The sequence below is a fragment of the Papaver somniferum genome, chromosome 1 (assembly GCF_003573695.1).
Source record: "Papaver somniferum cultivar HN1 chromosome 1, ASM357369v1, whole genome shotgun sequence".
Lineage (NCBI taxonomy): Eukaryota > Viridiplantae > Streptophyta > Magnoliopsida > Ranunculales > Papaveraceae > Papaver > Papaver somniferum.
The window spans coordinates 89,691,136-89,707,902 of NC_039358.1; the positions used below are offsets into that span (position 1 = coordinate 89,691,136).

Here is a 16,767-nt window from a genome sequence, read left to right on the forward strand (position 1 = left end):
CGGTATTTCCTCGATCTCATCGGTGTCCTCTAGCGAGAAATCGACTAGGAAATCTGCCACCACTTGGGTCTTAATTGTCGTCTGGGCTTGGTATTTCACGCCAAATTGCTTGATTTGGGCTCCCCATTTAGAGATCCTGCATGATGTGTCAGCATAGTCGAGTACAGACTCTATGGGGGCTTTCGTGATGACTGTCACGGTGTGTGCGTGAAAATAAGTGCGCAACTTCTGTGTTGCGTAGACCAGAGATAACACTACCTTCTCGATCTTGGAATAGTTTTTCTCAGCTGACGTCAGAGTTTTGCTGATGAAGTAAATTGGTTGCTCTACTTCTTTGTCTATGCGAGTGAGCACTGCACTGATCAAAGTATTGGTCGCCGACAGGTAGATATAAAGGTTTTTACCTGGGTCAGGCTTTTGGAAAATTGGCAAGGTTGCCAAATGTTCCTTGATTTTTTTGAAAGGCTTCTTCACAATCATTTGTCCATGAAAAATTTTCACCCTTTTTTAAGGTATTAAAGAAGTCTCTGCATTTGTCGGATGATCTAGCGATGAATCTACCCAAGGCTGCCAGCCGACCATTTAGTCTTTGTACATATTTGACCGTTGCTGGGGAGGGCATTTCTAGTATGGCTCGCACCTTCTCGGGGTCAACCTCGATTCCTCGTTTGGTGACCAAGTAGCCCAAGAATTTCCCTGAGGTTACTCTGAAGGCACATTTTGCGGGATTGATTTTCATGTTAAATTTCCTCATTTGTGCGAAGATCTCCTTAAGATCGTTTGCATGATCTTGTGGGAGTTTACTCTTAACAAGCATATCGTCTACATATACCTCTAGGGTTTTATGTATCCAGCCGTCAAACATTTTTTCCACCATTCTCTGGTAAGTGGCCCCTGCGTTTTTTAACCCAAATGGCATTTTGGTATAGCAGTATAGACCCCCAGGAGTGAATAAGGCGGTGTGCTCTTGATCTTCCTCGGCGTGGGGGATCTGGTTATATCCAGAATATCCATCCACGAGAGATATCAATCTGTATCCTGAGGTTGCTTCTACGAGTTGATCTATGTTAGGGAGTGGGAAGTTGTCCTTTGGACAGGCTTTGTTAAGATCACTAAAGCCGATACAGATTCTGTAACACCCCGTGTTTTTAGCATGGTGCATGCTAAAAGATGCGTCATTGCTCGAGATGAAGCTTCATCCAAAGCTTTCGTTGCATGTGAGATGCATTTGTCCCAGGGCTAATATCCGGTGCCAAGTAAGGCACATCGCGTATGCATATTGGCTAAGGCCAATATGGCATTAGTTGGAGGCTACATTTGCCAAGATCCAATCTTGCATCAAATGATGCATTAGGTCAGTTGGGTAGATGGCCTTGAATATGTACAGCCAACATGGCTGGACATCGGGTGGAAAATGTACATCCAACATGGATGGACATCGAGTTGGCAGTGGATAGCCAACATTGTTGGGCATAGGAGTGGCCTACGGGCCAAAGCTATAACACATCCATCCTGGATGAACATCGAGTTGACATTTGCATGGCCTATAGGGCAAAGTAGGAAATACAGCCATCACGGCCCTTCATCGGGTTTGGCCCAAGAAGTGTTCAGCCATCCTGGCCGGGCATAGGAACTGGCATGTGAGCCAGAACTGAATGTACAACCATCTTGGCCGGTTATTCAGTAAAATACATGGCAAAGGCCATGAATTGTAAAAGTGGGGAGTTGATGAATGATTTTTCCTCCTCCAATTTGAGTTTAAAAATGTCAAATTAACATATATAGGGAGCAGTAGTTGGTTGAAGGTGCATATGCGGTCCATGTACCAAGTAAGCTTCACAGCTTAGCCGGAACACTATGAATGATGCCTAAGGCTCATTCTAAGTTGTGTAGCCTTACGAATAGAGCATATGATGCTGAGGCATCACTATGCCATTCCACAAACTCGATGATGCATCACTTGGATGCATTTGACGGAACGGCCTACACGGACTAGGAAATTACCACTATTGCTTGGCCACGACCATGCAAACGAGTTGGCATAAGTTTCTGTCCCTTCGAGGATGAACTATGGTCTGTGTTTGATTCCTTTAGAGTAGGAAAGGATACGTAGGCATCCGCAATGAGTTGCAACATTGCTGGTCTAGCACGTTGGCCCCTCATATCATCTAAGCTCGGTAGCTCGATGCAAGAGATGATTGCGTCCAGACTTGATGAATAATGTTGCATGCCAGCAAGTGGATGCTCATACTTCCTATCAAGCTACGAAGAGTCGGTAAAGCGGAGTAAGAGAATTGCAATAGGCTTAGAGCGGCCTATGCCTAAATCCACGGCTTATGCCTTAAGTCTGGATATGACTCGGATGCTGACGATTGCTCATATAGATAGGAAATTCAGTGATGAATTCCCTAAGTTGTGGCAGAGCCAATGATGCGTGCAATACGCATTGTCCATATCCTCTATGGCTTGAACTCTTGGAAACGGCCTTATGGCCATATACCCTTCTGCAGACAAGGGTGACTTTGGAACGGGGTGGGATCTAAGTTAGAAGCATCATGCTCGTCGAGCATGCCTGCAAGGGCAGATGAACGTGTATTTGCCCAGCCTTAAGGTCCGGATCGTAGCTTCATCATGGCGCATTGGAGGAGTTATGGCCTGCGGGGCAATGCGCCAAAGGAGTGATTTTGCGGTCCGTCACAGTTGGTATCAGGGCCAGTTCCGAGAAAACTCTAGGGACTTGTGCGGAGTGGACTCATTGGCGAGTATTTTCTTTAATGGAAATTTGAAGTTGGAGAGTAGGCCAACGTTTGCGCGGAAAGAATTTGTGACTGGAACTGCCAGTTACTTTGCAATTCGAGTTGAGTTTTTTTAAGTACTGTGAGTTTGCCTGGCCTAAGTGGCACCCCACTTACGAGTGGATATTCGGAAGACCGTCTGGGACGGTGGGTAGACAATGGGACTGATCATCCCCACATGTTGGAAACTGGCCAATTGTGTGCGTTGTCAGGCCCGGCTAGCATCCCACTTACGAGTGGCAACCTGGATGACCGTCAGGGACGGTGGGCAACTGGAAAATGTTCCACACAGTACTGCGCCAGAATCTTGTCATTTCGATGACATCTTCAACCTTGTGAACTTTAGGGATTCTTGGGTGGTGGTATGGGAAGCCATTCAGGATACCTGGTCGAGATATCCTCTTGGCACTGGACAATTACGATTCTTGGTATTGTTGTGGGCACTTTTGGATTTCTGGGAAGGTGGTATGGGACATGTGATCAGAAGGTCTAAATTGTTGTTCATGACAACTTGAAGAAACCCGTGATTTCTGAGCATCTGGTATGGGAATTTTGCTCAGGAAATCCAAACCGAAGAGATTGTCCACAATAGTTTTGGTTTTGAATTTCGGGGACGAAATTCTTTGAAGGGGTGAAGAGTGTAACACCCTGTGTTTTTAGCATGGTGCATGCTAAAAGATGCGCCATTTCTCGAGATGAAGCTACATCCAAAGCTTCCGTTGCATGTGAGATGCATTTGGCCCAGGGCCAATATCCGGTGCCAAGTAAGGCACATCGCGTATGCATATTGGCTAAGGCCAATATGGCATTAGTTGGAGGCTACATTTTCCAAGAACCAATCTTGCATCAAATGATGTATTAGGTCAGTTGGGTAGATGGCCTTGAATATGTACAGCCAACATGGCTGGACATCGGGTGGAAAATGTACATCCAACATGGATGGACATCGAGTTGGCAGTGGACAGCCAACATGGCTGGGCATAGGAATGGCATACGGGCCAAAGCTATAATACAGCCATCCTGGCTGAACATCGAGTTGACATTTGAATGGCCTATGGGCCAAAGTCGGAAATAAAGCCATCACGGCCCTTCATCGGTTTTGTCCCAAGAAGTGTTCAGCCATCCTGGCCGGGCATAGGAACTGGCATGTGAGCCAGAACTGAATGTACAGCCATCTTGGCCGGTTATTCAGGAAAATACATGGCAATGGCCATGAATAGTAAAAGTGGGGAGTTGATGAATGATTTTTCCTCCTCCAATTTGAGTTCTAAAAATGTCAAATTAACATATATAGGGAGGGGTAGTTGGTTGAAGGTTCATATGCGGACCATGTACCAAGTAAGCTTCACAGTTTAGCCGGAACGCTATGAATGATACCTAAGGCTCATTCTAAGTTGGGTAGCCTTACGAATGGAGCATATGATGTTGAGGCATCACTATGCCATTCCACAAACTCGATGATGCATCACTTGGATGCATTTGACGGAACGTCCTACACGGGCTAGGCCATTACCACTACTGCTTGGCCACGGTCATGCAAACGAGTTGGCATAGGTTTCTGTCCCTTCGAGGATGAACTACGGTCTGTGCTTGATTCCTTTAGAGTAGAGAAGGATACGTAGGCAGCCGCAATGAGTTGCAGCATTGCCGGTCCAGCACGTTGGCCCCTCATATCATCTAAGCTCGGTAGCTAGATGTAAGAGATGATTGCGGCCAGACTTGATGAGGAATGTTGCATGTCAGCAAGTGGATGCTCATACTTCCTATCATGCTACTAAGAGTCGGTAAAGCGGAGTAAGAGAATGGAAATAGGCTTAGAGCGGCCTATCCCTAAATCCACGGCTTATGCCTTAAGTATGGATATGACTCGGATGCTGACGATTACTCATCTAGATAGGAAATTCAGTGATGAATTCCCTAAGTTGTGGCAGAGCCAATGATGCGTGCAATACGCATTGGCCATAGCCTCTATGGCTTGAACTCTTGGAAACGGCCTTATGGCCATATACCCTTCTGCGGACAAGGGTGACTTTGGAATGGTGTGGAAGCTAAGTTAGCTGCATCATGCTCGTCGAGCATGCCTGCAAGGACAGATGAACGTGCATTTTCCCAGCCTTAAGGCCCGGATTGTAGCTTCATCATGGCGCACCGAGGGAGTTACGGCCTGCGGGGCAACGCGCTAAAGACGTAATTTTCCGGTCCGTCACAGATTCTTACTCCCTCATTCTTCTTTGGTACAATTACTATGTTGGATATTGTACTTCCCGTATTACCCCTGATGCCTCCATTTTCTTTAGCTCCTTTTGGATGGCTTCATGGTATTCTGGTGCCACCTTTCGCATTTTTTGCCGCATGGGCTTATGCTTCGGATCGATATTTAGGTGATGACAGCATACTTCTGGGTCTATTCCTCGCATATCTTCCATGCGCCATGCAAAGACATCGGAATATTTCCTTAGAACTTTTATTAGTTTCTTTTCTTCTTCCTCGCTGAGGAGTGTCCCTATTTTTATCATGCCCGGGTTTTCGGGTGTTCTGATGTTTACCTCCTTGGTTGGCTCCGAGGCCGAGAAATTTGATTTGAGTTCTCCTATATCGGAGAGGTTTTGTATGGGTCCCATGGGTGAGTCCGATGGGAGGTCCTTATCCATTACAGGTTCGTTGTTTGATCGTCTTGCCTCGTTTGTTCTATCTATATAAGCATCGATTTCAGTCTGATTTTTGGCATTCTTAGCTCGCTTCTTTTGCTCTGGCAGAGTTTACTTTTCTCTCGTCGTTCTGAACTCCCGTTTTGTAGCAGTGTTTTGCTTCGCCGGAGTCTCCAATGATTTCTGCCACTCCATCAGGCGTAGGGAATATTATCCTTTGATGGTAAGTCGAGGCCACTCCTTTGATCCCGTGGACCCAGGATCGCCCGACAATGGCTGTGTAGGGTGATAGTACATCTATCACACGGAACGTGGTTAGGGTGAGGATTTTTCCCACCTGGATTTCTAACGTTACCTCGCCCTTTGGGCGGGTTGATGACCCGTTGAAGCCAAATATGTTATAAACAGAGGGTATGAGACACTTGTCCCTGAGACCCATTTGTTTGAATGTTTCATAGAACAAAATTTCGACAGAATTACCTTCGTCGATCAAGATTCTGGGCAGTGCCCATGGTAGCGCTTTGGGATTTCCTTCCTCCCCCTCGTGCTCGGGGAGTGCAATGGCCATCGTGACCACCAGTGGATCGTTATGGTTTCGTCCTCCATCAGGTGCCTCCGAGGCTGAAAAGCTAATAGGCAATTTCATCCATTCCTCCATTGGAGGTTCTCTGGCTACACTGAAAACTTCATCACCTTTAAAGTTTCGTTTGTGGATTCGCCCTGTAATATTTAATTCATGTATGGGATTGGTTATCGCCGAGTGTGATATAGTATTGCAACCTAAATATTATGCCTCGCGGGGATCTCCACACGATGTATGGGTGCCCCGGCGGTAGGCGGAATTGTTGGTTGTGCGATGTATTCTTGGAGCTTCCCCTCGTTGATCATATCTTGCAGTACCTTCTTTAAGTCCCTACACGAGTCTGTTGTGTGGCTGTGGAACTGGTGGAACTCGCAGAAGTCAGTTCTATTTTTAGTTCGTTCTGGTTGTTGGCCTCTGTTCCATGGGTAAATTATTTTGTGTTTTCCGTCGATCGTTTTGAGGATCTCGGACATGGGGGTGTTTAGCTTCGTGTAGACTACGTCTACGAACTTCCCCTTTTTTTGTTGGGCCTGGTCTCGCCCTTTCCATCCTCCAGTCCGATGCTTTTCCAACTGGGTTGATCCACTGTTGGATCGCCCCGCTCCGTGGGCTAGCGCCTGAGGGTTCTGTGGCTCTACCACATTTGCTCCTCTACTAGCTCGTTTTTCCATCTTGTCATAAGTTCCATCTTTGAGTTCCTCCAAGGCCACATAATCCTCTTGGATTTCTCTTAGCTTACACAAGTTCTTTGGCATGGTTTCATACATGCGGACAAAGAGAGGGTCTGTCTTTCTAAGACTATTCTTATAGCCCAAGATCGCATAGTACTCAGGGACCATTACGATCTCAGCACATAATTTCTTCCATCGTGTCACCAGGGAGCGAAGTTACTCATTTAGTCCTCGTGACATCTGGAATAGTGCATGGACTTCTGGTCGGATTCAGCTATTATGAATGTATGTTTCTAAAAACAGCTCAGATAGGTGGTCGAACGATTTAACTTAGCCCTTAGGCAAGTTGTTGAACCACATTAGGGATTCATCCCTCAGAATGGCAGGGAAGAATTTACACAATACCACATCATAAAGATCTCATTGGGTCAGTGTCATACGATAAGTTCTAAGATGCTCAATTGCATCTCCCGTTCCAGTGAACGGGGATGTGAACGTCGGTAGGGAACATTTCCTTGGAAATGGAAACCTTAATAGGTTTTCAGATAAGGGGGATTGTCCTGCTTCTTTCATGACTACCGCCACATTCTTGTTCTCCTGATTTCCTGTGGCTTCTCTGTACATCGCTTCAAGCCGGTTGAGTCGGGCTTGGAGTTGGTTATCATTTCGTCTTGTCTCGGCCTTCTTTCTTCTTCCCAGAGCTCTCTCGGGCGAGAAAGATGGTTCATGGTGGCGATGCCTTGATCGCCATGAGTCATCGTCCGATTGTTCAGTGTATGATACAATCTTAGAACGAGTTGACATCGAGTTCTCCCCTAGCTTTGGGTTTATGTCTGTGAGGTTATCGGCCTCGAAGTTGATTTTAACTTCGTCGATTCGATTCTTTTCTCGTCTATGTTTGGGGTCGATGTCTGACGACCCTTCGGATGGACTATCCTCGTTATCGAGTACACCTTTGCTTCCCTTGGGAAAGCGATCCGTTGTTTCCTCGTTAGAGGTGTCAGGGATGTTAATTCGTTCGTCATCTTGTAGATGTTCAAAGGGGTTTTCCTCCTCTGGGATCTCTTCAATAGTAGTGAGTGGCACCTTCTTTTTGTTTTTCATTTCAGCCTGCGGTTTCTCCGCTCAAGCCTTCTGTTACGCCTTTATAGTATCTCCATTCTCTCATCCTGAGCTTCTTGGGCTTTCAGGATGACTGTGATAGCAGCATTGGCATCGCCGAGGTCTGAAGGGTTGTCCTTCTTGACCTCCTGGTTCGTTGCTTGCCTTGGAAAGCGGTTCAAACCTCCTGGTTGAGTTAGATGAATATCATCACGCCTCTCGAAGGGGTTTTCCTCGCCTTCGGAGCTAGAATTATCAGTTAGTCCTTCCCGATACTGGTCATCGGGTTGTCCCTCGCCTGGGACTTCACCATTCATCAGAGCCTTGCCTGGCTCCATATCGTCGAGTCCTTCTAGTTGGGCTCTACCATTTTCACCTTGGCTCATGAGAGAAGATCGTCGCGTCACCATTACCTTCCCTGCAATATATGCAATGATACTTAATTTTTCTTTTCTTTAGAAAAGTGGGACCCTAAATTAGCAGGTCATGTGCAATTAATAAGCCATAGTTCAGAATGGACAGTTTAGTACAGGAAGACTTTGCAGTAAGTTTTGGAGACATGTGAAAATGTCAAAACATTCCCTCTTTGCATGAGGTATTGATGATGGAGAAAAGGTGTTTCTTCAGTTACCTTTTTTCGAGGAAATACCTCTTCCAACACGCCATACCTTTATAGGGAAGAAACCAAATTATGACGATTGAATACATCTTCCCATTCTAGGAAATATATCTCATCATCTTTCAACTTTTGATTTCGAACAAACTTTGAGTTTAATGATTGATTATGTACTCATTAATCCTTCCCCTTGACTTAGATTTAGGTTCTTAAGAAGGATATCTTGGATTTTGTTGAGTTTGATGAGGAGCATCGTGAAAAATTTGCCCTTTCAACTCTCATAAGGTGATATCTTCTTTATGTAGTTTACTGACTAGTATCTCTTCCCAGCTCTTTCATGGAGGAGATCGTTTGAGTACCGAAGTGTTTGAAACTTCATATTTACTCTGATCTACAACTCTCCTGAGATACTTGAGGAAGGAATAAACATCTTGGAAATGACAAGAAACCTTGAAGAAAATTAGTGAAAAAACGTAGATCTGTTGATCTTGAGGTTCTTCTAGGCTTCTCAGATCATGTTTGAGTCTGATCTCTACTCATTCATCTCAACAGAAATCTACTTTGTAGTGTGAAAAACATCTCTCTCATGGAGATTATGAAAAAAATATAGAGTTGTTATTAGGGAGGTAGATTAGATCTTCATATCTCCTTGTTTCTAGCGCCAAAATGTAGTTGTATATTTTCTGACTACTACACCCAAGTGAAATTAAATACTAAAAACTACTAAAACATACAAGATTCAATATGAACAAGATGTAAAGAGCATGAAATGTAAAGATTGACACAAGCATATAACGTGGTTCGGCCATGAAGACCTACGTCCACGTGAAAGAAAATGTTTTCTTATTGATTATGAGGTATTATCCTTGAAAGTGTTACAAATCTCTTCTAGATTTCTCACTTTCTCTCTATCTAAATCTCTCTCAGGAATTCTTTGTAGAAAGACCATCTAGGATTACATAAGTTGTCCATCTCTTTGTACATGGACTGGTATTTATACACAAAATAAACTCGTGGTGGCTTGATCGTCTGAGTTTGGTGAGCTGTCCTCCATCGTCCTGGTTTCCTCGGACTGGTTCTATATTGTCCCTAGTGATAGCTTGTTTGGTTCTCCCTCCGAGTTATCTCGCTCTTCTTTGGATTGTGTTGCCCTTCTGTGGAGAACCTCGTGCTCTATCACCTCGGGGTCGTAGTATAGATCGTCCGAGTCTCCCATCACGATGCAGACCTACTCATGTCTTGTTCTTATCCTTCATTAAATGTGGTTTTGCTTTTTAGACTTGACCGTCTGAGCAGATTAGACCTTTCCTTACACGCGTCATTCATGTGACGCTTGTGCAATTGCCTCGACTGAGACAAACTCTCCTTTTTATAGGATGGTTCGATGCTCCTATCTTATCATCCTATTATGTATTCATCCCTTGAGATGTTGACACGTGGTCGTCGAGTATTTTACCCACACAATACCCAAACATTATAATCAAACTAGGATCAATTTAAAGGGTTTACCTTGATTTAAAAGACATGTTTCCATCATTGCACATCACCATCATAATCAATACCATGATTATCCTTTTAATCACCTCTGCTTGTTATCATCATATCTAATTCCATATTTCTATAAATCATCATACTCACAATCAAAACTCTTATCATATCCATCATGAAAACTCGTAAGGTTAATACTATCAACCCTTCTCTCGATTATTCTCTCATAAACTCCTCATTTTTCTTTCCCTCAATATATACTAAACATCTATCTCTCAAGACCTTTCACTAACTAGCTCTCTGTCTTTCTTTGCTCTTCATACTATTTTAGTAACTAGGTGAAAAAGGTGAAATCAAAATTAAGAGATAACTCTTCTTCAAAAAAACGTCAATAAACTATTTATTCGAAAACTTTAATTAGAGCTTTACTATTTAATAGCAATAATAATACTAAGGGTAAACTCTTTACTATATAGAGCCCAATAAAAACGAAGGTTCGGTCAAGTCAGGTCAACCTCAAGTCAATGGTCTCGGTCAACAGTCAATCAACATCCAAGTCAACGGTCAATGGTTTGACTATTTTTTATTTCGTCTTCCAGGTCTCGTATCTTCTTCATCCGGTATCCGATTTGGGCGTTCTTGTAGTCCATTTCTCATAACTTTTCAAGATATATCTAGTGGTACTAATTTCATGTCCAAATTATTATTTTATTAATTATTATAATTAGTATTGAAATTTGATTAATCGAGTCATTGGCGACTAAATGGTCTCTTGACTGGTCTAATAGCGTTGACGTGCTTACGGGTCCTTACATTCTCCTCACCTTACAACATTTTCGTTCTCAAAAATCAAATTCTCCTTCTGGTCTTCAAAAAAACTTCCCACCTTATAGTGAAATACTATCTCTCGTCTAAGTGCAAGTACTAGTATTTACAGACACACGAAATTTAAATTCATCTAAGATGACTTTAAATACCTAAGAGTTAATAATGAGTTTATGTATTACTGTTCAATTTGTGTATTCCACAGTCTATTAAATATTTAACTTATAGTTCTGTCAATTATCACTAGCCATTATAAACCATTTTATCAATAACTATCTAATGTACAAATTCTATATGGTACTAATTAATTCAATACTAGTATTTTATTATTTACATGTATTAAATTATATATTAAATTATTTGTTTTTATTTAATTTAAAATTTAACCCTAAATTATTAATAACTATTCTTATAACTGTTAAACTCTAATTATTGTTTACTAAATACTATACTATTTATCTTAATAATTCTAAATTCAAACTAAAATTATTCTATGTCTAAACGAATTCTAAGATCTATTACTTTATTATTATTGTGATTATTATAATAAAATAGATAAAAGATCTATTGTACAGAGTTTGTTATTATTATTATCATTATTATTATCATCCTTATACGTATAATTATGACCTAACAGTTCCACTAAATATTATTAAATTAAAAATTACTCAGCCCCTTGAACATGATTATATATGTTTACTATATATACTCAAACCATTTTCAAGATTAAATTAGGTCTTTACTAATTATCTCTTGAATTTATTATTACTGGAACTGCCATTTACTTTGCAATTCGAGTTGAGCTTGTTTAAGTACTGTGAGTTTGCCTGGCCTAAGTGGCACCCCACTTACGAGTGGATATCCGGAAGACCGTCTGGGACGGTGGGTAGACAATGGGACTGATCATCCCCACACGTTGGCAACTGGTCAATGGTGTGCGTTGTCTGGCCCGGCTAGCATCCCACTTACGAGTGGCAACCTGGATGACCGTCAGGGACGGTGGGAAACTGGAAAATGTTCCACACACTACTGCGCCAGAATCTTGTCATTTCGATGACATCTTCAACCTTGTGAACTTTAAGGATTCTTGGGTGGTGGTATGGGACGCCATTCAGGATACCTGGTCGAGATATCCTCTTGGCACTGGCCAATTGCGATTCTTGGTATTGTTGTGGGCACTTTTGGATTTCTGGGCAGGTGGTATGGCACATGTGCTCAGAAGGTCTAAATTGTTGTTCATGACAACTTGAAGAAACCCGTAATTTCTGAGCATCTGGTATGGGAATTTTGCTCAGGAAATCCAAACCGAAGAGATTGTCCACAATAGTTTTGGTTTTGAATTTCAGGGACAAAATTCTTTGAAGGGGTGAAGAGTGTAACACCCCGTGTTTTTAGCATGGTGCATGCTAAAAGATGCGCCATTGCTAGAGATGAAGCTTCATCCAAAGCTTCCGTTGCATGTGAGATGCATTTGGCCCAGGGCCAATATCTGGTGCCAAGTAAGGCACATCGCGTATGCATATTGGCTAAGGCCAATATGGAATTAGTTGGAGGCTACATTGGCCAAGAGCCAATCTTGCATCAAATGATGTATTAGTCCAGTTGGGTATATGGCCTTGAATATGTACAGCCAACATGGCTGGACATCGGGTGGAAAATGTATAGCCAACATGGCTGGACATCGAGTTGGAAGTGGACAACCAACATGGTTGGGCATAGGAATAGCCTACGGGCCAAAGCTATAATACAGCCATCCTGGCTGAACATCGAGTTGACATTTGAATGGCGTATGGGCCAAAGTCGGAAATACAGCCATCACGGCCCTTCATCGGTTTTGGCCCAAGAAGTGTTCAGCCATCCTGGCCGAGCATAGGAACTGGCATGTGAGCCAGAACTAAATGTACAACCATCTTGGCCTGTTATTCAGGAAAATACATGGAAACGGCCATGAATAGTAAAAGTTGGGAGTTGATGAATGATTTTTCCTCCCCCAATTTGAGTTCTAAAAATGTCAAATTAACATATATAGGGAGGGGTAGTTGGTTGAAGGTGCATATGCGGACCATGTACCAAGTAAGCTTCACAGCTTAGCCGGAACGCTATGAATGATGCCTAAGGCTCATTCTAAGTTGCGTAGCCTTACGAATGGAGCATACGATGCTGAGGAATCACTATGCCATTCTACAAACTCGATGATGCATCACTTGGATGCATTTGACGGAACGGCCTACACGGACTAGGCCATTACCACTACTGCTTGGCCACGGTCATGCAAACGAGTTGGCATAAGTTTCTGTCCCTTCGAGGATGAACTAAGGTCTGTGCTTGATTCCTTTAGAGTAAGGAAGGATACGTAGGCATCCGCAATGTGTTGCAGCATTGCCGGTCTAGCACGTTTGCCCCTCATATCATCTAAGCTCGGTAGCTTGATATAAGAGATGATTGCGGCCAGACTTGATGAGGAATGTTGCATGTCAGCAAGTGGATGCTCATACTTCCTATCAAGCTACTAAGAGTCGGTAAAGCGGAGTAAGAGAATGGCAGTAGGCTTAGAGCGGCCTATCCCTAAATCCACGGCTTATGCCTTAAGTCTGGATATGACTCGGATGCTGACGATTGCTCATCTAGATAGGAAATTCAGTGATGAATTCCCTACGTTGTGCCAGAGCCAATGATGTGTGCAATACGCATTTTCCATATCCTCTATGGCTTGAACTCTTGGAAACGGCCTTATGGCCGTATACCCTTCTGCGGACAAGGGTGACTTTGGAACGGTGTGGAAGCTAAGTTAGCTGCATCATGCTTGTCGAGCATGTCTGCAAGGACATATGAACGTGCATTTTCCCAGCCTTAAGGCCCGGATCGTAGCTTCATCATGGCGAACCTGGGGAGTTACGGCCTGCGGGGCAACGCGCCAAAGACGTAATTTTTCGTTTCGTCACAGATTCTTACTCCCCCATTCTTATTTGGTACAATTACCATGTTGGATACTATACTTCCCGTATTACCCCTGATGCCTCCATTTTCTTTAGCTCCTTTTGGATGGATTCATGGTATTCTGGTGCCACCTTTCGCATTTTTTGCCGCATAGGCTTATGCTTCGGATCGATTTTCAGGTGATGACAGCATACTTCTGGGTCTATTCCTGGCATATCTTCCATGCTCCATGCAAAGACATCGGAATATTCCCTTAGAACTTGTATTAGTTTCTTTTCTTCTTCCTCGCCGAGGAGTGTCCCTATTTTTATCATGCCCGGGTTTTCGGGTGTTCTGATGTTTACCTCCTTGGTTGGCCCTGAGGCCGAGAAATTTGATTTGAGTTCTCCTATACCGAAGAGGTTTTGTATGGGTCCCATGGGTGAGTCCGATGGGAGGTCCTTATCCATTACAGGTTCGTTGTTTGATCGTCTTGCCTCGTTTGTTCTATCTATATAAGCATCGATTTCAGCCTGATTTTTGGCATTCTTAGCTCGCTTCTTTTTTGCTCTGGCAGAGTTTACTTTGCTCTCATCGTTTTGAACTTCCGTTTTGTAGCAGTGTTTTGCTTCGCATGAGTCTTCAATGATTTCTGCCACTCCATCAGGCGTAGGGAATCTTAGCCTTTGATGGTAAGTTGAGGCCACTCCTTTGATCCCGTGGATCCAGGATCGCCCGACAATGGCTGTGTAGGGTGATAGTACATCTATCACACGGAAGGTGGTTAGTGTGAGGATTTTTCCCACCTGGATTTCTAACGTTACCTCTCCCTTTGGGCAGGTTGATGACCCATTGAAGCCAAATATGTTATAAACAGAGGGTATGAGACACTCGTCCCTGAGACCCATTTGTTTGAATGTTTCATAGAACAAAATTTCGACAGAACTACCTTCGTCGATCAAGATTCTGGGCAGTGCCCATGGTAGCGCTTTGGGATTTCCTTCCTCCCCCTCGTGCTCGGGGAGTGCAATGGCCATCGTGACCACCAGTGGATCGTTATGGTTTCGTCCTCCATCAGGTGCCTCCGAGGCTGAAAAGCTAATGGGCAATTTCATCCATTCCTCCATTGGAGGTTCTCTGGCTACACTGAAAACTTCATCACCTTTAAAGTTTCGTTTGTGGATTCGCCCTGTAATATTTAATTCATGTATGGGATTGGTTATCGCCGAGTGTGATATAGTATTGCAACCTAAATATTGTGCCTCGCGGGGATCTTCACACGATGTATGGGTGCCCCGGCGGTAGGCGGAATTGTTGGTTGTGCGATGTATTCTTGGAGCTTCCCCTTGTTGATCATATCTTGCAGTACCTTTTTTAAGTCCCTACACGAGTCTGTTGTGTGGCTGTGAAATTGGTGGAACTCGCAGAAGTCAGTTCTATTTTTAGTTCGTTCTGGTTGTTGGCCTCTGTTCCATGGGTAAGTTATTTTGTGTTTTCCGTCGATCGTTTTGAGGATCTCGGACATGGGGGTGTTTAGCTTCGTGTAGACTGGGTCTACGAACTTCCCCTTCTTTTGTTGGGCCTGGTCTCGCCCTTTCCATCTTCCAGTCCGATGCTTGTCGAACTAGGTTGATCCGCTGTTGGATCGCCCCGCTCCGTGGGCTGGCGCCTGAGGGTTCTGTGGCTCTACCACATTTGCTCCTCTACTAGATCGTTTTTCCATCTTGTCATAAGTTCCATCTTTGAGTTCCTCCAAGGACACATAATCCTATTGGATTTCTCTTAGCTTACACAAGTTCTTTGGCATGGTTTCATACATGCGGACAAAGAGAGGGTCTGTCTTTCTAAGACTATTCTTAAAGCCCAAGATCGCATAGTCCTCAGGGACCTTTCCGATATCAGCACATATTTCCTATATCGTGTCACCAGGGTGCGAAGTGACTCATTTAGTCCTCGTGACATCTGGAATAGTGCATGGACTTCTGGTCGGATTCAGCTATTATGAATGTATGTTTCTAAAAACAGCTCAGATAGGTGGTCGAACGATTTAACTTAGCCCTTAGGCAAGTTGTTGAACCACATTAGGGCTTCATCCCTCAGACTGGCATGGAAGAATTTACACAATACCACATCATAAAGATCCCATTGGGTCAGTGTCATACGATAAGTTCTAAGATGCTCAATTGCATCTCCCGATCCGGTGAACGGGGATGTGAACATCGGTAGGGAACATTTCCTTGTAAATGGCAACCTTAATAGGTTTTAAGATAAGGGGGATTGTCCTGCTTCTTGCATGACTACCGCCAGCTTCTTGTTCTCCTGCTTCCCTGTGGCTTCTCTGTACATCGCTTCAAGCCGGTTTAGTCGGGCTTGGAGTTGGTCATCATTTCGTCTTTTCTCGGCCTTCTTTATTCTTCCCAGAACTCTCTCGGGCGAGAAAGATGGTTCATGGTGGCGATGCCTTGATCGCCCTGAGTCATCGTCTGATTGTTCAGTGTATGATACAATCTTAGAACGAGTTGACCTCGAGTTCTCCCCTCGCTTTGGGTTTATGGCTGTGAGGTTATCGGCCTCGAAGTTGATTTCAAATTCGTCGATTCGATTCTTTTCTCGTCTATGTTTGGGGTCGACGTCTGACGACCCTTCAGATGGACTATCCTCGTGATCGAGTACACCTTTGCTTCCCTCGGGAAAGCGATCCGTTGTTTCCTCGTTAGAGGTGTCAGGGATGTTAATTCGTTCGTCATCTTGTAGATGTTCAAAGGGGTTTTCCTCCTCTGGGATCTCCTCAATAGTAGTGAGTGGCACCTTCTTTTTTGTTTTTCATTTCAGCCTGCGATTTCTCCGCTCAAGCCTTCTGTTACGCCTTTCTAGTCTCTCCATTCTCTCATCCTGAGCTTCTTGGGCTTTCAGGATGACTGTGATAGCAGCATTGGCATCGCCGAGGTCTGAAGGGTTGTCCTTCTTGACCTCCTGGTTCGTTGCTTGCCTTGGAAAGCGGTTCAAACCTCCTGGTTGAGTTAGATGAATATCATCACGCCTCTCGAAGGGGTTTTCCTCGCCTTCGGAGCTAGAATTATCAGTTAGTCCTTCCCGATACTGGTCATCGGGTTGTCCCTCGCCT

General features: G+C 43.9%; 1 protein-coding gene across 1 annotated transcript; it reads right to left on the reverse strand.

The window, feature by feature from the left end:
- Positions 1-5,525: 5,525 nt before the first annotated feature.
- LOC113347326 lies at positions 5,526-6,865 on the reverse strand. The gene is made up of 2 exons (XM_026590966.1): positions 6,256-6,865; positions 5,526-6,163 (listed from the first exon to the last, which is right to left on the reverse strand). The coding sequence occupies exons 1-2, from the start codon at positions 6,863-6,865 to the stop codon at positions 5,526-5,528; spliced, it is 1,248 nt and encodes a 415-aa protein (XP_026446751.1).
- Positions 6,866-16,767: the final 9,902 nt, after the last annotated feature.

What these genes read in the sequence shown, in the direction of transcription:
- LOC113347326 (XM_026590966.1), bottom strand. Translation starts at nt 6,865, where the DNA reads ATGGTCCCTGAGTACTATGCGATCTTGGGCTATAAGAATAGTCTTAGA. An exon ending in CGCCGGGGCACCCATACATC is followed by an intron (nt 6,164 to 6,255) that starts GTGTGGAGATCC and finishes TAAATATTACAG; the next exon opens with GGCGAATCCACAAACGAAAC.